At 41.0% G+C, this 20,878-nt stretch overlaps 4 protein-coding genes and 2 pseudogenes across 4 annotated transcripts; 2 read left to right on the top strand and 4 right to left on the bottom strand.

Moving 5' to 3' along the window:
• Positions 1–996: 996 nt before the first annotated feature.
• Positions 997–2,381, bottom strand: LOC117776998 (trypsin-1). The gene is made up of 6 exons (XM_034611443.1): positions 2,311–2,381; positions 2,063–2,213; positions 1,702–1,952; positions 1,471–1,604; positions 1,260–1,361; positions 997–1,177 (listed from the first exon to the last, which is right to left on the bottom strand). The coding sequence occupies exons 1-6, from the start codon at positions 2,348–2,350 to the stop codon at positions 1,130–1,132; spliced, it is 726 nt and encodes a 241-aa protein (XP_034467334.1). The 5' UTR covers positions 2,351–2,381; the 3' UTR covers positions 997–1,129.
• A 1,860-nt stretch (positions 2,382–4,241) lies between these two features.
• Positions 4,242–5,594, bottom strand: LOC117777003 (trypsin-1). The gene is made up of 6 exons (XM_034611448.1): positions 5,529–5,594; positions 5,281–5,431; positions 4,920–5,170; positions 4,689–4,822; positions 4,478–4,579; positions 4,242–4,395 (listed from the first exon to the last, which is right to left on the bottom strand). The coding sequence occupies exons 1-6, from the start codon at positions 5,566–5,568 to the stop codon at positions 4,348–4,350; spliced, it is 726 nt and encodes a 241-aa protein (XP_034467339.1). The 5' UTR covers positions 5,569–5,594; the 3' UTR covers positions 4,242–4,347.
• Positions 5,595–7,432: 1,838 nt separating this feature from the next.
• On the bottom strand, positions 7,433–8,920 carry LOC117777000 (trypsin-1). The gene is made up of 6 exons (XM_034611444.1): positions 8,747–8,920; positions 8,499–8,649; positions 8,138–8,388; positions 7,907–8,040; positions 7,696–7,797; positions 7,433–7,613 (listed from the first exon to the last, which is right to left on the bottom strand). Exons 1-6 carry the CDS (start codon positions 8,784–8,786, stop codon positions 7,566–7,568), a joined length of 726 nt encoding a protein of 241 aa, XP_034467335.1. The 5' UTR covers positions 8,787–8,920; the 3' UTR covers positions 7,433–7,565.
• A 1,683-nt stretch (positions 8,921–10,603) lies between these two features.
• LOC117776996 (trypsin-1-like) lies at positions 10,604–12,196 on the bottom strand. The gene is made up of 6 exons (XM_034611441.1): positions 11,913–12,196; positions 11,665–11,815; positions 11,304–11,554; positions 11,073–11,206; positions 10,862–10,963; positions 10,604–10,779 (listed from the first exon to the last, which is right to left on the bottom strand). Exons 1-6 carry the CDS (start codon positions 11,950–11,952, stop codon positions 10,732–10,734), a joined length of 726 nt encoding a protein of 241 aa, XP_034467332.1. The 5' UTR covers positions 11,953–12,196; the 3' UTR covers positions 10,604–10,731.
• A 3,995-nt stretch (positions 12,197–16,191) lies between these two features.
• LOC117776995 lies at positions 16,192–17,491 on the top strand (annotated as a pseudogene).
• A 1,688-nt stretch (positions 17,492–19,179) lies between these two features.
• Positions 19,180–20,568, top strand: LOC117777006 (annotated as a pseudogene).
• Positions 20,569–20,878: the final 310 nt, after the last annotated feature.

Raw genomic sequence — 20,878 nt, 5'->3', positions numbered from 1 at the left:
TGCTCCATTCTTGCTTTTTATTAGCTGCTTTATCGAAAGCCACCAATTGAGCCCCACCCCTGGTGTTGCCGACCAATCAAAACCCTCAAAAAGTGCTCATTGGGGGAAAAACGTTCACTCTGATCGTACCAATTAAAAAATTCTACCAAAGCATAAATTGCAGAATTTTACTGAGTCTCTTTTTGAAGGATTCTGCTCAGTTCTGTGATAAAAGTACAGTTTAAAACTGTGAATGTTGTTGTAGTTTGATTCGTTGCTGTGTTTGAGTACAGTTCTATATGTTTTTGTACAGGCTGTAATCATCCAGTCATCATGACCTTGACTCTGTCCTGCAATGAAATTCAATGTCAGTTGGACACTTGCACTGGCTCTGCTTTTGTGAATGAAAATATATAGGTCTATATATACAGACATTTATATTATGTGAAAATGATTTCTGACACTTTTTACTCTCCCATCATTATTAACACATCAGTGCTTTTATTATATATTGTGTATGTTCTTGCTGATTTATTAATCTTTGTAACTTCTCTGCTGTGGTGTTGTTTGCTCCGTATCAATTGGTTTGACTTGATTTGAGTCTCTCTAGTTAATGGGTTGTTTGCAAACTTCATTATGTTTGACAATGTTTCAGGTCATTCTCATGAAAATCAATAAAAAAATAAACATCATTTAAACCACACTATAGTGTTATAAGCATTTTTGTCACATACTCTTTATCTAGATGGAAAAACCTTGAGTCTTATTATCAACTTATTTATTTAGTGTTTCATTCTAAACTGTTGCATGAATCAAACCGTCTAAGATAGTTATGTCATGAAAAAGTTTGAGACTTGAACATTTTATTTGTCAACATACAGTAGTTGTGGTGGATCCAGGATAAATATTGTTTTTACTGTATTTCCAAGGAGTCGTGAACAGTTTAAGATCTTGGTGAAAATCCAAACATATTTTAAAATAGTGTGCACCATGATGTGGAAAGAAATGAAAAGGAACATTATTTGAAAGTCGATGTTTAAAACTTTATTGATGAAGATGCTCAAAGGCGGCACATTGTTCAAACATATACATCAATGTTGGAGTTAGAACGATGGAAGAAAGGCAGCGGAGTACGATCACAGGATCAGATTTAATAGCTGCTCATGGTGCTCGTCAGCCAGTCGTTGAAGAGGCAGACCTGTGAATGAGGAAGAATCAGAGTTAGATCAGTTCATCAGTGTCTCACTGTGGATTAAATATCTTTCTCTTTGGAAAGTTACCTTGGCGTAGACACCAGGATTACCCCTCTCAGCACATCCGTAGCCCCAGGACACAACACCCTGCAGCTCACCGTTGCACACGACGGGGCCACCGGAGTCACCCTGGGAGAGAGAAAATGAAAACAGATTTAAGATGATTTCAATGAACAATGTAACTGACATTCACTGATGTAGGAAATAAATGTCTGCAGATTCCCTTCTTGTTACACACCTGGCAAGAGTCCTTTCCTCCCTCCAGGTATCCAGCGCAGAACATGGCATCGGTGATCATGCCAGGGTAGGAGTTATCACAGTCCCTGTCAGACAGGATGGGGAGATCCAGGCACTGCAGCTTGTTACTGTCAGCTGCAGGATGGGAAACAAAGATTTAGAGAAAAGGGTTTTTAAAGTTATCCCACACAAATCTGGACCTCAGAGCAGTTACAATGCAGATGTTACTCACTGGAGCTCATGGTGTCTCCCCATCCAGAGACTGTGCACATGGTGCCAGCGGGGGCACAGCTGGTGGGCAGAGCCACAGGCTTCACCTTCTGGTTGATGGTGGCGGGCTTGCTCAGCTTGATGAGCATGATGTCGTTGTTGATGTTGTAGGAGCTGTAGTTGGGGTGGCGGATGACACGGGCGGAGCTGATGTACTGCTCGGTTCCCTCATTGACCCTGAGGTTGTGCTCGCCCATACGCACCTCCACACGGCTGCAGAGGAGAGAGAGGAGGGTTTTACATGTGAATTTCATGATGCAGTGTAAACACAATGATTCTTGCATGTAAAAACTTTGTCTTCATAACATCAAGAGGTGACGTACGACTTGTAGCAGTGAGCAGCAGACACAACCCAGTTCTCGTTGACCAGGGAGCCTCCACAGAAGTGGTAGCCAGAGTTCAGAGACACCTGATGGGGCTGGGAGTAGGGCTTGCACTCATACCCTCCGACGATCTTGTCGTCCTCCGTGGCAACTGAAAACACCCAAGAGACCAAAAGATCAGAAACCAAGAGAATATTTCTTTTTAGAATATATAAAACTTTACATGGAAGCAGAAAGACACAACTCACAAGCAGCTCCGATGAGCAGAACGAAGACAAGAGACCTCATGGTTGCTGTGTGATCCTGTTGATGAGAGAACTTCACCTGGAACCTGGTTTAAATAGAAAGGAAGCTCTGCCCTTTACCTGCTGGACACACCTCCCACCATTATTCTCCACCAATCAGGGTCCTGGATGGAAATTCTGCATGTTGGAAAAGCAAATATTGTGTAAAGTGTGGGATGGTCTGTTCTGACACACTCTATACATTAGATTGTATCGTCTACAAAACCTTTTCAGAGTCGTCCATGAAAGGAAAACATTAAAGAAACAAGCACATGAATGTGTTTTTAAAAGTTTTTCAATTCTCTTAGAAGTGAAAAGTTGTTCATTTCTATGACTCTTCCTGAACTTCATACTCCAGGTGATGTTGCTGCAGAGCACTCTGTACATCTATGTTTAGCACAGTATGTATTCAGTGACCTTTAACCTCAGCAGGTGAAGACATGGCTGCAGCTCTGCAGATGGTCCGGTTCACAACCACAGCTGCTGAATATGGATTTTACAGGAGGACCAAGCCACATGTCGTTCAAAACTGCTGACTCCAGAGATAAAAACCCCCAATGCATGAAATTACACATGTACTACGCTAGAAATTATTTGTTATAGGACTTCTCACTTTTGATAACCAGCAAGTCCTAAATGGCTTGATGCTTTTGAGACTCATTTCTGTCATGTTATATGAATATCAAAGACAAAAACAACAAAGGCCACATAAGACTGATTAGATTTGTTACTAGGCAGAACCTGTCCCATAGAAAGTATATTCTGACGTTACATCTAAACGTTGAGTGGTCCTGACTCACACACAGCTCCTACGAGCAGCACAGACACCAGAGCTCTCATGTTTGACTAATGGTGGATAAAAAGCCAAAGATTGCTCCATTCTTGCTTTTTATTAGCTGCTTTATCGAAAGCCACCAATTGAGCCCCACCCCTGGTGTTGCCGACCAATCAAAACCCTCAAAAAGTGCTCATTGGGGGAAAAACGTTCACTCTGATCGTACCAATTAAAAAATTCTACCAAAGCATAAATTGCAGAATTTTACTGAGTCTCTTTTTGAAGGATTCTGCTCAGTTCTGTGATAAAAGTACAGTTTAAAACTGTGAATGTTGTTGTAGTTTGATTCGTTGCTGTGTTTGAGTACAGTTCTATATGTTTTTGTACAGGCTGTAATCATCCAGTCATCATGACCTTGACTCTGTCCTGCAATGAAATTCAATGTCAGTTGGACACTTGCACTGGCTCTGCTTTTGTGAATGAAAATATATAGGTCTATATATACAGACATTTATATTATGTGAAAATGATTTCTGACACTTTTTACTCTCCCATCATTATTAACACATCAGTGCTTTTATTATATATTGTTTATGTTCTTGCTGATCTATTAATCTTTGTAACTTCTCTGCTGTGGTGTTGTTTGCTCCGTATCAATTGGCTTGACTTGATTTGAGTCTCTCTAGTTAATGGGTTGTTTGCAAACTTCATTATGTTTGACAATGTTTCAGGTCATTCTCATGAAAATCAATAAAAAAATAAACATCATTTAAACCACACTATAGTGTTATAAGCATTTTTGTCACATACTCTTTATCTAGATGGAAAAACCTTGAGTCTTATTATCAACTTATTTATTTAGTGTTTCATTCTAAACTGTTGCATGAATCAAACTGTCTAAGATAGTTATGTCATGAAAAAGTTTGAGACTTGAACATTTTATTTGTCAACATACAGTAGTTGTGGTGGATCCAGGATAAATATTGTTTTTACTGTATTTCCAAGGAGTCGTGAACAGTTTAAGATCTTGGTGAAAATCCAAACATATTTTAAAATAGTGTGCACCATGATGTGGAAAGAAATGAAAAGGAACATTATTTGAAAGTCGATGTTTAAAACTTTATTGATGAAGATGCTCAAAGGCGGCACATTGTTCAAACATATACATCAATGTTGGAGTTAGAACGATGGAAGAAAGGCAGCGGAGTACGATCACAGGTTCAGATTTAATAGCTGCTCATGGTGCTCGTCAGCCAGTCGTTGAAGAGGCAGACCTGTGAATGAGGAAGAATCAGAGTTAGATCAGTTCATCAGTGTCTCACTGTGGATTAAATATCTTTCTCTTTGGAAAGTTACCTTGGCGTAGACACCAGGATTACCCCTCTCAGCACATCCGTAGCCCCAGGACACAACACCCTGCAGCTCACCGTTGCACACGACGGGGCCACCGGAGTCACCCTGGGAGAGAGAAAATGAAAACAGATTTAAGATGATTTCAATGAACAATGTAACTGACATTCACTGATGTAGGAAATAAATGTCTGCAGATTCCCTTCTTGTTACACACCTGGCAAGAGTCCTTTCCTCCCTCCAGGTATCCAGCGCAGAACATGGCATCGGTGATCATGCCAGGGTAGGAGTTATCACAGTCCCTGTCAGACAGGATGGGGAGATCCAGGCACTGCAGCTTGTTACTGTCAGCTGCAGGATGGGAAACAAAGATTTAGAGAAAAGGGTTTTTAAAGTTATCCCACACAAATCTGGACCTCAGAGCAGTTACAATGCAGATGTTACTCACTGGAGCTCATGGTGTCTCCCCATCCAGAGACTGTGCACATGGTGCCAGCGGGGGCACAGCTGGTGGGCAGAGCCACAGGCTTCACCTTCTGGTTGATGGTGGCGGGCTTGCTCAGCTTGATGAGCATGATGTCGTTGTTGATGTTGTAGGAGCTGTAGTTGGGGTGGCGGATGACACGGGCGGAGCTGATGTACTGCTCGGTTCCCTCATTGACCCTGAGGTTGTGCTCGCCCATACGCACCTCCACACGGCTGCAGAGGAGAGAGAGGAGGGTTTTACATGTGAATTTCATGATGCAGTGTAAACACAATGATTCTTGCATGTAAAAACTTTGTCTTCATAACATCAAGAGGTGACGTACGACTTGTAGCAGTGAGCAGCAGACACAACCCAGTTCTCGTTGACCAGGGAGCCTCCACAGAAGTGGTAGCCAGAGTTCAGAGACACCTGATGGGGCTGGGAGTAGGGCTTGCACTCATACCCTCCGACGATCTTGTCGTCCTCCGTGGCAACTGAAAACACCCAAGAGACCAAAAGATCAGAAACCAAGAGAATATTTCTTTTTAGAATATATAAAACTTTACATGGAAGCAGAAAGACACAACTCACAAGCAGCTCCGATGAGCAGAACGAAGACAAGAGACCTCATGGTTGCTGTGTGATCCTGTTGATGAGAGAACTTCACCTGGAACCTGGTTTAAATAGAAAGGAAGCTCTGCCCTTTACCTGCTGGACACACCTCCCACCATTATTCTCCACCAATCAGGGTCCTGGACGGAAATTCTGCATGTTGGAAAAGCAAATATTGTGTAAAGTGTGGGATGGTCTGTTCTGACACACTCTATACATTAGATTGTATCGTCTACAAAACCTTTTCAGAGTCGTCCATGAAAGGAAAACATTAAAGAAACAAGCACATGAATGTGTTTTTAAAAGTTTTTCAATTCTCTTAGAAGTGAAAAGTTGTTCATTTCTATGACTCTTCCTGAACTTCATACTCCAGGTGATGTTGCTGCAGAGCACTCTGTACATCTATGTTTAGCACAGTATGTATTCAGTGACCTTTAACCTCAGCAGGTGAAGACATGGCTGCAGCTCTGCAGATGGTCCGGTTCACAACCACAGCTGCTGAATATGGATTTTACAGGAGGACCAAGCCACGTGTCGTTCAAAACTGCTGACTCCAGAGATAAAAACCCCCAATGCATGAAATTACACATGTACTACGCTAGAAATTATTTGTTATAGGACTTCTCACTTTTGATAACCAGCAAGTCCTAAATGGCTTGATGCTTTTGAGACTCATTTCTGTCATGTTATATGAATATCAAAGACAAAAACAACAAAGGCCACATAAGACTGATTAGATTTGTTACTAGGCAGAACCTGTCCCATAGAAAGTATATTCTGACGTTACATCTAAACGTTGAGTAGTCCTGACTCACACACAGCTCCTACGAGCAGCACAGACACCAGAGCTCTCATGTTTGACTAATGGTGGATAAAAAGCCAAAGATTGCTCCATTCTTGCTTTTTATTAGCTGCTTTATCGAAAGCCACCAATTGAGCCCCACCCCTGGTGTTGCCGACCAATCAAAACCCTCAAAAAGTGCTCATTGGGGGAAAAACGTTCACTCTGATCGTACCAATTAAAAAATTCTACCAAAGCATAAATTGCAGAATTTTACTGAGTCTCTTTTTGAAGGATTCTGCTCAGTTCTGTGATAAAAGTACAGTTTAAAACTGTGAATGTTGTTGTAGTTTGATTCGTTGCTGTGTTTGAGTACAGTTCTATATGTTTTTGTACAGGCTGTAATCATCCAGTCATCATGACCTTGACTCTGTCCTGCAATGAAATTCAATGTCAGTTGGACACTTGCACTGGCTCTGCTTTTAAGAATTAAAATATATAGGTCTATATATACAGACATTTATATTATGTGAAAATGATTTCTGACACTTTTTACTCTCCCATCATTATTAACACATCAGTGCTTTTATTATATATTGTGTATGTTCTTGCTGATCTATTAATCTTTGTAACTTCTCTGCTGTGGTGTTGTTTGCTCCGTATCAATTGGCTTGACTTGATTTGAGTCTCTCTAGTTAATGGGTTGTTTGCAAACTTCATTATGTTTGACAATGTTTCAGGTCATTCTCATGAAAATCAATAAAAAAATAAACATCATTTAAACCACACTATAGTGTTATAAGCATTTTTGTCACATACTCTTTATCTAGATGGAAAAACCTTGAGTCTTATTATCAACTTATTTATTTAGTGTTTCATTCTAAACTGTTGCATGAATCAAACTGTCTAAGATAGTTATGTCATGAAAAAGTTTGAGACTTGAACATTTTATTTGTCAACATACAGTAGTTGTGGTGGATCCAGGATAAATATTGTTTTTACTGTATTTCCAAGGAGTCGTGAACAGTTTAAGATCTTGGTGAAAATCCAAACATATTTTAAAATAGTGTGCACCATGATGTGGAAAGAAATGAAAAGGAACATTATTTGAAAGTCGATGTTTAAAACTTTATTGATGAAGATGCTCAAAGGCGGCACATTGTTCAAACATATACATCAATGTTGGAGTTAGAACGATGGAAGAAAGGCAGCGGAGTACGATCACAGGATCAGATTTAATAGCTGCTCATGGTGCTCGTCAGCCAGTCGTTGAAGAGGCAGACCTGTGAATGAGGAAGAATCAGAGTTAGATCAGTTCATCAGTGTCTCACTGTGGATTAAATATCTTTCTCTTTGGAAAGTTACCTTGGCGTAGACACCAGGATTACCCCTCTCAGCACATCCGTAGCCCCAGGACACAACACCCTGCAGCTCACCGTTGCACACGACGGGGCCACCGGAGTCACCCTGGGAGAGAGAAAATGAAAACAGATTTAAGATGATTTCAATGAACAATGTAACTGACATTCACTGATGTAGGAAATAAATGTCTGCAGATTCCCTTCTTGTTACACACCTGGCAAGAGTCCTTTCCTCCCTCCAGGTATCCAGCGCAGAACATGGCATCGGTGATCATGCCAGGGTAGGAGTTATCACAGTCCCTGTCAGACAGGATGGGGAGATCCAGGCACTGCAGCTTGTTACTGTCAGCTGCAGGATGGGAAACAAAGATTTAGAGAAAAGGGTTTTTAAAGTTATCCAACACAAATCTGGACCTCAGAGCAGTTACAATGCAGATGTTACTCACTGGAGCTCATGGTGTCTCCCCATCCAGAGACTGTGCACATGGTGCCAGCGGGGGCACAGCTGGTGGGCAGAGCCACAGGCTTCACCTTCTGGTTGATGGTGGCGGGCTTGCTCAGCTTGATGAGCATGATGTCGTTGTTGATGTTGTAGGAGCTGTAGTTGGGGTGGCGGATGACACGGGCGGAGCTGATGTACTGCTCGGTTCCCTCATTGACCCTGAGGTTGTGCTCGCCCATACGCACCTCCACACGGCTGCAGAGGAGAGAGAGGAGGGTTTTACATGTGAATTTCATGATGCAGTGTAAACACAATGATTATTGAATGTAAAAACTTTGTCTTCATAACATCAAGAGGTGACGTACGACTTGTAGCAGTGAGCAGCAGACACAACCCAGTTCTCGTTGACCAGGGAGCCTCCACAGAAGTGGTAGCCAGAGTTCAGAGACACCTGATGGGGCTGGGAGTAGGGCTTGCACTCATACCCTCCGACGATCTTGTCGTCCTCCGTGGCAACTGAAAACACCCAAGAGACCAAAAGGTCAGAAACCAAGAGAATATTTCTTTTTAGAATATATAAAACTATACATGGAAGCAGAAAGACACAACTCACAAGCAGCTCCGATGAGCAGAACAAAGACAAGAGACCTCATGGTTGCTGTGTGATCCTGTTGATGAGAGAACTTCACCTGGAACCTGGTTTAAATAGAAAGGAAGCTCTGCCCTTTACCTGCTGGACACACCTCCCACCATTATTCTTCACCAATCAGGGTCCTGGACGGAAATTCTGCGTTTTGGAAAAGCAAATATTGTGTAAAGTGTGGAATGGTCTGTTCTGACACACTCTATACATTAGATTGTATCGTCTACAAAACCTTTTCAGAGTCGTCCATGAAAGGAAAATATGTGTTCTAAAAAGTTGAAACATTTCTCTTAGTAATGAAAAGTTGTTCAATTCTGTGACTCTTCCTGAACTTCATACTCCAGGTGATGTTGCTGCAGAGCACTCTGTACATCTATGTTTAGCACAGTATGTATTCAGTGACCTTTAACCTCAGCAGGTGAAGACATGGCTGCAGCTCTGCAGATGGTCCGGTTCCCAACCACAGCTGCTGAATATGGATTTTACAGGAGGACCAAGCCACGTGTCGTTCAAAACTGCTGACTCCAGAGACAAAAAACATAAATGCATGAAATTACACATGTACTACGCTAGAAATGATTTGTTATAGGACTTCTCACTTTTGATAATCAGCAAGTCCTAAATGGCTTGATGCTTTTGAGTCTCATTTCTCTCATGTAATATAAATTTCAAAGACAAAAACAACAAAGGCCACATAAGACTGATTAGATTTGTTACTAGGCAGAACCTGTCCCATAGAAAGTATATTCTGACGTTACATCTAAACGTTGAGTAGTCCAGACTCACACACAGCTCCTACGAGCAGCACAGACACCAGAGCTCTCATGTTTGACTAATGGTGGATAAAAAGCCAAAGATTGCTCCATTCTTGCTTTTTATTAGCTGCTTTATTGAAAGGCACCAATTGAGCCCCACCCCTGGTGTTGCTGCCCAATCAAAACCCTCAAAAAGTGCTCATTGGGGGAAGAAAAGTTCTCCCTAATTCTACCAATTAAAAAATTCTACAAAAACTTAAATTGCAGAGTTTTAATGAGTCTCTTTTTGAAGGATTCTGCTCAGTTCTGTGATAAAAATACTGTTTAAAACTGTGAATGTTGTTGTAGTTTGATTTGTTGCTGTGTTTGAGTACAGTTCTATATGTTTTTGTACAGGCTGTAATCATCCAGTCATCATGACCTTGATTCTGTCCTGCAATGAAATTCAATGTCAGTTGGACACTTTCACTGGCTCTGGTCTTGTGAATGAAAATATATAGGTCTATATATGAATATATATATATATGTCCCGTCATTATTAACACAACAGTGCATTTATTATCTATTGTTTATGTTCTTGTTGATCTATTTATCATTGTAACTTCTCTGCTGTGGTGTTGTTTGCTCCGTATCAATTGGCTTGACTTGATTTGAGTCTCTCTAGTTAATTGGTTGTTTGCAAACTTCATTATGTTTGACAATGTTTCAGGTCATTCTGATGAAAATCAATAGAAAACATCATTTAAACCACACTATAGTGTTATAAGCATTTTTGTCACATACTGTTTATCTAGATGGAAAAACCTTGAGTCTCATTATCAACTTATTTATTTAGTATTTCATTCTAAACTGTTGCATGAATCAAACTGTCTAAGATAGTTAGGTCATGACAAAGTTTGGGACTTGAACAATTTATTTGTCAACATACAGTAGTTGTGGTGGATCCAAGATAAATATTGTTTTTATTGTATTTCCAAGGAATCGTGAAGAGTTTAAGATCTTGGTGAAAAATCCAAACATATTTTAAAATAGTGTGCACCATGATGTGGAAAGAAATGAAAAGGAACATTATTTGAATGTCGATGTTTAAGACTTTATTGATGAAGATGCTCAAAGGCGGCACATTGTTCAAACATATACATCAATGTTGGAGTTAGAACGATGGAAGAAAGGCAGCGGAGTACGATCACAGGATCAGATTTAATAGCTGCTCATGGTGCTCGTCAGCCAGTCGTTGAAGAGGCAGACCTGTGAATGAGGAAGAATCAGAGTTAGATCAGTTCATCAGTGTCTCACTGTGGATTAAATATCTTTCTCTTTGGAAAGTTACCTTGGCGTAGACACCAGGATTACCCCTCTCAGCACATCCGTAGCCCCAGGACACAACACCCTGCAGCTCACCGTTGCACACGACGGGGCCACCGGAGTCACCCTGGGAGAGAGAAAATGAAAACAGATTTAAGATGATTTCAATGAACAATGCAACTGACATTCACTGATGTAGGAAATAAATGTCTGCAGGTTTCCTTCTTGTTACACACCTGGCAAGAGTCCTTTCCTCCCTCCAGGTATCCAGCGCAGAACATGGCATCGGTGATCATGCCAGGGTAGGAGTTATCACAGTCCCTGTCAGACAGGATGGGGAGATCCAGGCACTGCAGCCTGTTACTGTCAGCTGCAGGATGGGAAACAAAGTATTAGAGAAAAGGGTTTTTAAAGTTATCCAACACAAATCTGGACCTCAGAGCAGTTACAATGCAGATGTTACTCACTGGAGCTCATGGTGTCTCCCCATCCAGAGACTGTGCACATGGTGCCAGCGGGGGCACAGCTGGTGGGCAGAGCCACAGGCTTCACCTTCTGGTTGATGGTGGCGGGCTTGCTCAGCTTGATGAGCATGATGTCGTTGTTGATGTTGTAGGAGCTGTAGTTGGGGTGGCGGATGACACGGGCGGAGCTGATGTACTGCTCGGTTCCCTCATTGACCCTGAGGTTGTGCTCGCCCATACGCACCTCCACACGGCTGTACAGGAGAGAGAGGAGGGTTTTACATGTGAGTTTCATGATGCAGTGTAAACACAATGATTATTGAATGTAAAAACATTGTCTTCATAACATCAAGAGGTGACGTACGACTTGTAGCAGTGAGCAGCAGACACAACCCAGTTCTCGTTGACCAGGGAGCCTCCACAGAAGTGGTAGCCAGAGTTCAGAGACACCTGATGGGGCTGGGAGTAGGGCTTGCACTCATACCCTCCGACGATCTTGTCGTCCTCCGTGGCAACTGAAAACACCCAAGGGACCAAAAGGTCAGAAACCAAGAGAATATTTCTTTTTAGAATATATAAAACTATACATGGAAGCAGAAAGACACAACTCACAAGCAGCTCCGATGAGCAGAACAAAGACAAGAGACCTCATGGTTGCTGTGTGATCCTGTTGATGAGAGAACTTCACCTGGAACCTGGTTTAAATAGAAAGGAAGCTCTGCCCTTTACCTGCTGGACACACCTCCCACCATTATTCTCCACCAATCAGGGTCTTGGACTGAAATTTCCGTGTGTTGTATTGTGTACTCTCTACACTCCGTACATCTATATATAGCGCATTATGTAGGAAGTAATCTTTAACCCTTGACTTTTGAAGACATGGCTGCAGCTCTGCAAATGACCGGTTCACAACCACAGCTGCTTAATATGGATTTTACAGGAGGACCAAGCCACGTATCGTTCAAAAGTGCTGACTCCAGAGACAAAAAACATCAATGAATGAAATTACACATGTACTACGGTGAAATTGATCTCTTATAGGACTTCTCAGTTTAGATAACCAACAAGTCCTATATGGCCTGATGCCTTTGAGAACCTTTTCTGTCATGTATGACATATAAATAACGAAGACAAAAACAACAAAGGCCATATAAGACATGAGTAGCACCAAGTTAGAGTTGATGAGACACAATAGACATTAATACAGTGATACAATCACAATAAATACCAATACAAACTTACTGTCTCACTAAAGCTTAATTTAAAAAAGAGCATATAGAGTCAGCCATTTTAATTTAGTGTTACACTGAAACAGGTGTGGATGAGTTCAAATCAATCAAAGAATTATTAATTCATCAAATAAAGTGATGCAAACATCTGCAAAATGTACTAAAATACAGAGAACATCTGCAATAACTTATGTTCGAGCAAACCTGGGGCATTTTTGATTAGGTTTTCGATTTTACAACTGAGTAACAGCAGCACGAGGCCTAAAAAAAATAAGATTTTAACGGGTGGATTTTAAAAATGACTTTTCCTCTGTTTTATAAAGGCCCATTCTCTAGAATGGGCCTTTCTATAACAACTGAAGGTTACCTCAGGTTCTCTTTCATGTTTGGAAGAGGAGGGTGAGGTGAGGGGTATTCAGCTCCAACACGCAACTTCACCACTAGATGACACTAGATTGTAAACAGTGAACCTTTACAGTTTTTTCGATTGCATAAACACTAAAATCGAAAGTATTACACAATTTTCAAAACCTTACACTCAAGGAGCAAAACATCGGCCCAGATCTGCACCACTATAAGCACAATGTCAGCTTCACACTTTTTGCAAAACAATACACACAGTGGTCTGCAAAACACTAAACACACTTGTATACATTAGACACAGAAGTATATCATGATGTCACTTCCTTGCAATTCCAAAGCACTGACTGTCAAATGACCACCCCTATGAGCCAATTGGTTCAACACAGCCATCAGGTGCGCAAACACATGATTGTTTAATTGTAGACACACCAATCAGGTTTAAGCACTATAAAAATGCAGCAGGTGAGTTCACCTGTCTTCAACCAAAATGGAAGGAGTCAGAAGAAGAAGAAGAGTGAGGGTGAGAGGGGGAATCCACGGAGGAGGAGAAGGAGGAAGAGGAAGAGGCGGAGGTGGAGGTAGAGGAAGAGGAAGAGGAAGAGAAAGACATGAAGCAGGAGGAGAACGTGCTCAAAGAAGAAGAGGACCAAATTTATCAAATGAAATTCGCGCAACACTAGTTGACCATGTCGTGAACCATGGATTGACGCTGAGGGAGGCTGGACTAAGAGTTCAGCCAAATCTTAGCAGATATGCAGTGAAATCTGTCATTGTAACCTGACCTGGATACAGAATCTTCTGTTTTTCTGATATTTGCTGAGCTTACAGTGTTATGCACACTACTGTAGTAGCAAGAAAACTGGGACATGTTTTGTTGTGATTCTCCATGTTGACATGTCGACTGATTTGGGTATATGGAGAGAAATCAATTATATTTTCATTAGTCTGCGGCATTGGTCTTGTGTAGTGTTTGGTGAATTTATTATATATTTGCACTTTCTCTGTGTACTTACAGTACTCTAATCACTGAGAAGTAGAATTGCTAAAAGTGTTTTAGGTTAGCAACAGCAGTGTGTAACTGGTTCAAACAGAATTAAGTCATATGAAACGTGTATGTTTTATATGGTAACAAAATATGGTTTTGATAAATTAGTGTATAGTTTTTACAAGAGTGTTTCATTTAGCAAAAGATCTGAGGTGTTCTGCTGATTGGGTGTGTGGTTGTGCTAATTGTGTGTAGTGTTTTAAAAAATCTGGCCTGTTTTAAAAATCGTGCTTAAGCAATCGAGAAAAACTGTAATATAGTGATACAACCACAATAAATACCAATACAAACTTACTGTCCCACTAAAGCTTAATTTAAAAAAGAGCATATAGAGTCAGCCATTTTAATTTAGTGTTACACTGAAACAGGTGTGGAAGAGTTCAAATCAATCAAAGAATTATTAATTAATCAAATAAAGTGATGCAAACATCTGCAAAATGTACTAAAATACAGAGAACATCTGCAATAACTTATGTTCGAGCAAACCTGGGGCATTTTTGATTAGGTTTCGATTTTACAACTGAGTAACAGCAGCACGAGACCTAAAAAAAAATAAGATTTTAACGGATGGATTTTAAAAATGACTTTTCCTCTGTTTTATAAAGTCCCATTCTCTAGAATGGGCCTTTCTATAACAACTGAAGGTTACCTCAGGTTCTCTTTCATGTTTGGAAGAGGAGGGTGAGGTGAGGGGTATTCAGCTCCAACACGCAACTTCACCACTAGATGTCACTAGATTCTAAACAGTGAACCTTTAAATGCACTTGTTTGACCTGAAAACAGATTTAATGTCTGACGACCTAACTTCCACACGGAGTCCTCGAGCTGTAAAACAGTTTCACGATGACGTGAACAAGGTGTCCACACATTCACTTGAAAGATTCAAAATCCGAGACCTTTTTTATCATCGTGCAAGCACAACGAAATTACAAAAGTCATGCTCAAATCACATTGTGCCTGTTGCAAAGATCTTCAATTTAAATGTGTGAATCTAAAAATAAACCACAGTATAATAAAATAAAGATACAGGCAAAAGACGTTTGAAATAAAGTTCTTCAATATAACATAAGTAAACATAACTAGAGTGCATACGATAGCAGTAAAGTGACTAATAATGATAAGTATGATCAATAATAAATAATATAAACATTACCACAGTGTATACATGAATGCAATTGTGAACTTAAGTTGTGAATTCATGTGTCACAGCTCTTTTCAGTCAGTTATTTGGCTCATTAGTTGGAGTTGTGCAAAGCGCATAAGAATGATGATGTTATAAATTGTCCCACAACAAGACCATTGAGACCATCACAGCTTTACAGTGAAGTTGAATACTTTTACCTTCATGTCTTTTACTTGTAACATTATGTATTTCAAACCATCTTATTGTTATTGTTCCCTCACCTTTGCTCTCTACCTTGTATGATGCATTGAAAATGTGTTTCCTCTCGCACGGCAGCCTCCGCCCTTGTATCTGAATTTGGTTTCCAGATAATCGGTCCTGAGAAGCATCCAGCTGTGAAATACTGTATCCATACACACCTAAATTTAGAAGTGTCCTCGAGTACCCCGCACAATCTGACCACAGGAACTTCCAAACAGCAGGTGGTGGATTCAAAACATTTACCAAAGCAAGAGAAATAGAGTGATAGCAGCTTATGGGAAAACGAAGCAGATTAAGAAACGAACATTATCGCGAAGCCCATTTTCTTTAGTATGATTATGAGGTTACGTCCAGCGTACTGAAAAGATCAATTCCTTTGTCGACGTTCCTGTCAAAATGTAATCGATATCTAAATCTAATCTCTGAGCGAATGAATACGCTCTGACTGGTGACTGAATGAAACAAATCACATGTGGTCCAAATGAAAAAAAAGGAAAGTATTACAGAATTTTTAATGGCGCTATGACAATAAAAGAAAATCAGTGGTAACACAACCAAAAACAGGCTCAAACTAAAACACATATATCAAGTGATGATTCTTTTTTGACATCATGCAACACATACATGAAGAATTGAACTACTACATGGCTAAGGATTAGAACGACATATATTGCCCGGACAAGAAAACCATTCCTACTTTTTAATGCAGTGTTTTATTTCTAAGTAATTGTGGAAATCATTCACTTGACCCCCAACATCCCACTGCAGGGATTGGCTCCTCACCGACCAATGAGGATTGCCAGAGAGCAGGGCAGCTCACCTGCCTGTGGATATAAACCCAGGATCTTGGTGAAGTCCTGTCATCAACTCGATCACACAGCAACCATGAGGTCTCTGGTCTTCGTTCTGCTCATCGGAGCTGCTTGTAAGTGTCCAATTGACTTGCTTTCTAACAGAAGCTACTTCTTCTTCTTATAGTAAGAACAGAAGTTAACAGGTCTACGTTGCCCAACATGTGTTTTCAGTTGCCTTGGAGGACGACAAGATCGTCGGAGGGTATGAGTGCACGGCCTCATTCCCAGGCCATCAGGTGTCTCTGAACTCTGGCTACCACTTCTGTGGAGGCTCCCTGGTCAACGAGAACTGGGTTGTGTCTGCTGCTCACTGCTACAAGTCGTAAGTTTCTCCTTGATGCTATGAAGACAACGTTTTTTCATGCAGGAATCATTGTGTTTAAACAGCATCATGAAAGTCACGTACAAAACAACCCTCTCTCTCCTGTGCAGCCGCGTGGAGGTGCGTATGGGCGAGCACCACATCAGGGTCAATGAGGGAACCGAGCAGTACATCAGCTCCGCCCGTGTCTTCCGCCACCCCAACTACAGCTCCTACAACATCGACAACGACGTCATGCTCATCAAGCTGAGCAAGCCCGCCGTCTTCAACCAGTACGTGCAGCCTGTGGCTCTGCCCACCAGCTGTGCCCCCGCTGGCACCATGTGCACAGTCTCTGGATGGGGCAACACCATGAGCTCCAGTGAGTAATAACTCCTGCATTGTTCTCTCAATGTCTGCAGCGCAACTCCCTCTAAATCTGTCTTGTTCCCCAGCCGCTAACGGCGACAAGCTGCAGTGCCTGGATCTCCCCATCCTGTCTTTCAGCGACTGTAATAACTCCTACCCTGGCATGATCACCGATGCCATGTTCTGCGCTGGATACCTGGAGGGAGGAAAGGACTCTTGCCAGGTATGAAATTTAATGGTCAGGCAGAACGACAATATGTATACTTGGAATTACATATTAAATTGAACCTTCTTAATCTTCCGCTTGTGTCAGGGTGACTCCGGTGGCCCCGTCGTGTGCAACGGTGAGCTGCAGGGTGTTGTGTCCTGGGCTACGGATGTGCTGAGAGGGGTATCCTGGTTGTCTACGCCAAGGTAACTTTCCAAAGAGAAAGATATTTAATCCACAGTGAGACACTGATGAACCGATCTAACTCTGATTCTTCTTCTTCTTCAGGTCTGCATCTTCAACAACTGGCTGACGAGCACCATGGCCAGCTACTAAGTGATTGAAGCAAAGTTCAGTCGAGCAGCTCAACATCATTTGCTGTTCATGCTCCTTCTTTTGCACTGGACACTTTGACAAATAAAATTATTCAAAGCAGAATATTGAGTCTTGTTTTGTGCAATAATTTTACAGAGGAAATTCTTAAATGTTCTTCAGAAAATAGTTGTTGAACACATCCTTGATGAAAGTGTATTGTAAATCATTGCAATTCAGAGTCAAACACACTGAAGATAGAGATGAATGTCTGGTTCATTTGAAAAAAAAAAAAAGACTTAATATCATTAGCAAAGTACAGGAAATGTATGACCTCATGTTTTTAAGTCTCCTCACATTATATTTTTCAAGAATTATTGACAAACATCACGTAACTCAACAGCAAAGTTAACATAACAAATAAAAACCAAACCCAGAAACAGTTTTATACTTTAAAATGTTTTGTAATAAGCCAATAAACTGGAACAACTGATGAAAAAGAGGAGAATATAAAAGAAGTGTTACAAACCCTGACGTTTATAAAACAACTGTTGTAAACTTAGTGCCTCTCAGAACAGTTGATGTTGCAAACCTGGAACCAAAATATATTTTTCAAGAATTAACAATTTATCTCAAATATAATATTCTGATGTGATGCCTTCATTAAATGCTACTTGTTTAAAAACTTACTTCCTGTCAAGTTTCAGGTGAACGTATGGATGTTAATCATGAAAACGTCTCTATAAGGGGCTGTGGGTCGGCTGGAGACTTTATATATCCTGGGACGGCCCAAAGCTCCTGGATTTCTGGAAGAATGTTCAAAAAGAGATCAAACTGATTTTGGGTATTTACTTTGCTTCAGATCCTGAACTTTATATATTAGGGAGACTCCCTGATGTTGTGACGGACAGGGACTTGATTTCTGTATTAAGAACTCTGCTCTCAAATTATAACAGTTTCTTGGTTGAAGCCCCCCCCCCCCACCCAACATATGACAATGGAGAGACAGGGTGAAACGGGTCTTTTCTTTACTTTTATGTGCTTATCTCATTGTTATTATTTTTACTTCTATATCTCTCATTAAAGTTATGTCTCAGGGTTGAACCATAAAATATGTTCAGTCAATACTGTTATTATTATATCTGTATTTCAATGGATGTTTAAATATGGGCTTATGTACCAGAGAAGTGATTTCTGCCAACTCAGAAGAATAATTTAATGACAATACTCAACATGGACATGAAATGAATATCCCTTAAAAACAAGCGTAAGAGCATCTCCATATTGTTTATTCATTACGTTATATATGTTGAATAAATAAATAAAAACGTCTGTATTGGTTAAAAAGTGGTGTCAGGTGCTTTATGTCCAGCGTAGTGAAAAGATCAATCACTTTGTCAACGTTGCTGTTAAATTGTAATCGATCTCTAAATTTAATCTCTAAGAGAATGAATAAGCTCTGACTGACGAGTGAATGAAACACATCACATCTGGTCAAAAAAAAGAAAGTCACATAGTATTAGAGAATATTTAATGGTGCTATGACAGTAAAAAAACAAATTGTGATAACACAACCAAAAACAGGCTCAAACTAACACATTGTTTAGATGACATATATCATACGGCGATTCTTTTTTGATATCATGCAACACATACATGAAGAATTGAACTACTGCATGGTTAAGGATTAGAACGACATCAATTTGCTGACAAGAAAGATATTCTTACTTTTTTGATGCGGCGTTTCATTTCTAAGTAATTCTGGAAATCATTCACTTGACCCCCAACATCCCGCAGCCGGGATTGGCTCCTCACTGACCAATGAGGATTGCCAGAGAGCAGGGCAGCTCACCTGCCTGTGGATATAAACCCAGGATCTTGGTGAAGTCCTGTCATCAACTCGATCACACAGCAACCATGAGGTCTCTGGTCTTCGTTCTGCTCATCGGAGCTGCTTGTAAGTGTCCAATTGACTTGCTTTCTAACAGAAGCTAATTCTTCTTCTTAAAGTAAGAACAGAAGTTAACAGGTCTACGTTGCCCAACTTGTGTTTTCAGTTGCCTTGGAGGACGACAAGATCGTCGGAGGGTATGAGTGCACGCCTCATTCCCAGGCCCATCAGGTGTCTCTGAACTCTGGCTACCACTTCTGTGGAGGCTCCCTGGTCAACGAGAACTGGGTTGTGTCTGCTGCTCACTGCTACAAGTCGTAAGTTTCTCCTTGATGCTATGAAGACAACGTTTTTTCATGCAGGAATCATTGTGTTTAAACAGCATCATGAAAGTCACGTACAAAACAACCCTCTCTCTCCTCTGCAGCCGCGTGGAGGTGCGTATGGGAGCACCACATCAGGGTCAATGAGGGAACCGAGCAGTACATCAGCTCCGCCCGTGTCTTCCGCCACCCCAACTACAGCTCCTACAACATCGACAACGACGTCATGCTCATCAAGCTGAGCAAGCCCGCCGTCTTCAACCAGTACGTGCAGCCTGTGGCTCTGCCCACCAGCTGTGCCCCCGCTGGCACCATGTGCACAGTCTCTGGATGGGGCAACACCATGAGCTCCTGTGAGTAATAACTCCTGCATTGTTCTCTCAATGTCTGCAGCGCAACTCCCTCTAAATCTGTCTTGTTCTCCAGCCGCTAACCGCGACAAGCTGCAGTGCCTGGATCTCCCCATCCTGTCTTTCAGCGACTGTAATAACTCCTACCCTGGCATGATCACCGATGCCATGTTCTGCGCTGGATACCTGGAGGGAGGAAAGGACTCTTGCCAGGTATGAAATTTAATGGTCAGGCAGAACGACAATATGTATACTTGGAATTACATATTAAATTGAATCTACTTAATCTTCCGCTTGTGTCAGGGTGACTCCGGTGGCCCCGTCGTGTGCAACGGTGAGCTGCAGGGTGTTGTGTCCTGGGGCTACGGATGTGCTGAGAGGGGTAATCCTGGTGTCTACGCCAAGGTAACTTTCCAAAGAGAAAGATATTTAATCCACAGTGAGACACTGATGAGCTGATCTAACTCTGATTCTTCTTCTTCTTCAGGTCTGCATCTTCAACAACTGGCTGACGAGCACCATGGCCAGCTACTAAGTGATTGAAGCAAAGTTCAGTCGAGCAGCTCAACATCATTTGCTGTTCATGCTCCTTCTTTTGCACTGGACACTTTGACAAATAAAATCATTCAAAACAAAATATTGAATCTTGTTTTGTGCAATAATTTTACAGAGGAAATTCTTAAATGTTCTTCAGAAAATAGTTGTTGATGACATCCTTGATGAAAATGTATTATAAATCATTGCAATTCAGAGTCAAACACACTGAAGTTAGAGATGAATGTCTGGTTCATTTGAAAAAAATAAATAAAGACTTAATATCATTAGCAAAGTACAGGAAATGTATGACCTCATGTTTTTAAGTCTCCTCACATTATATTTTTCAAGAATTATTGACAAACATCACGTAACTCAACAGCAAAGTTAACATAACAAATAAAAACCAAACCCA

Source organism: Hippoglossus hippoglossus, chromosome 16, assembly GCF_009819705.1.
Source record: "Hippoglossus hippoglossus isolate fHipHip1 chromosome 16, fHipHip1.pri, whole genome shotgun sequence".
NCBI lineage: Eukaryota > Metazoa > Chordata > Actinopteri > Pleuronectiformes > Pleuronectidae > Hippoglossus > Hippoglossus hippoglossus.
This window is presented reverse-complemented; position numbering and strand designations above follow the sequence as displayed.

Bases quoted from the DNA above. Each gene is read 5' to 3' on its own strand.
- LOC117776996 (XM_034611441.1), bottom strand. From the start codon at position 11,952: ATGAGGTCTCTTGTCTTTGTTCTGCTCATCGGAGCTGCTT. The intron at 11,816-11,912 runs GTGAGTTGTGTC...GGGTGTTTTCAG, and splicing joins TCTGCTCATCGGAGCTGCTT to TTGCCACGGAGGACGACAAG. The intron at 11,207-11,303 runs GTGAGTAACATC...CCCATCCTGCAG, and splicing joins GGGAGACACCATGAGCTCCA to CTGACAGTAACAGGCTGCAG.
- LOC117776998 (XM_034611443.1), bottom strand. From the start codon at position 2,350: ATGAGGTCTCTTGTCTTCGTTCTGCTCATCGGAGCTGCTT. The intron at 1,605-1,701 runs GTGAGTAACATC...CCCATCCTGCAG, and splicing joins GGGAGACACCATGAGCTCCA to CTGACAGTAACAAGCTGCAG. The intron at 1,178-1,259 runs GTAACTTTCCAA...CCTCATTCACAG, and splicing joins ATCCTGGTGTCTACGCCAAG to GTCTGCCTCTTCAACGACTG.
- LOC117777003 (XM_034611448.1), bottom strand. From the start codon at position 5,568: ATGAGGTCTCTTGTCTTCGTTCTGCTCATCGGAGCTGCTT. The intron at 4,823-4,919 runs GTGAGTAACATC...CCCATCCTGCAG, and splicing joins GGGAGACACCATGAGCTCCA to CTGACAGTAACAAGCTGCAG. The intron at 4,580-4,688 runs GTGTGTAACAAG...TCTCTCTCCCAG, and splicing joins GAGGAAAGGACTCTTGCCAG to GGTGACTCCGGTGGCCCCGT.
- LOC117777000 (XM_034611444.1), bottom strand. From the start codon at position 8,786: ATGAGGTCTCTTGTCTTTGTTCTGCTCATCGGAGCTGCTT. The intron at 8,650-8,746 runs GTGAGTTGTGTC...GGGTGTTTTCAG, and splicing joins TCTGCTCATCGGAGCTGCTT to TTGCCACGGAGGACGACAAG. The intron at 7,798-7,906 runs GTGTGTAACAAG...TCTCTCTCCCAG, and splicing joins GAGGAAAGGACTCTTGCCAG to GGTGACTCCGGTGGCCCCGT.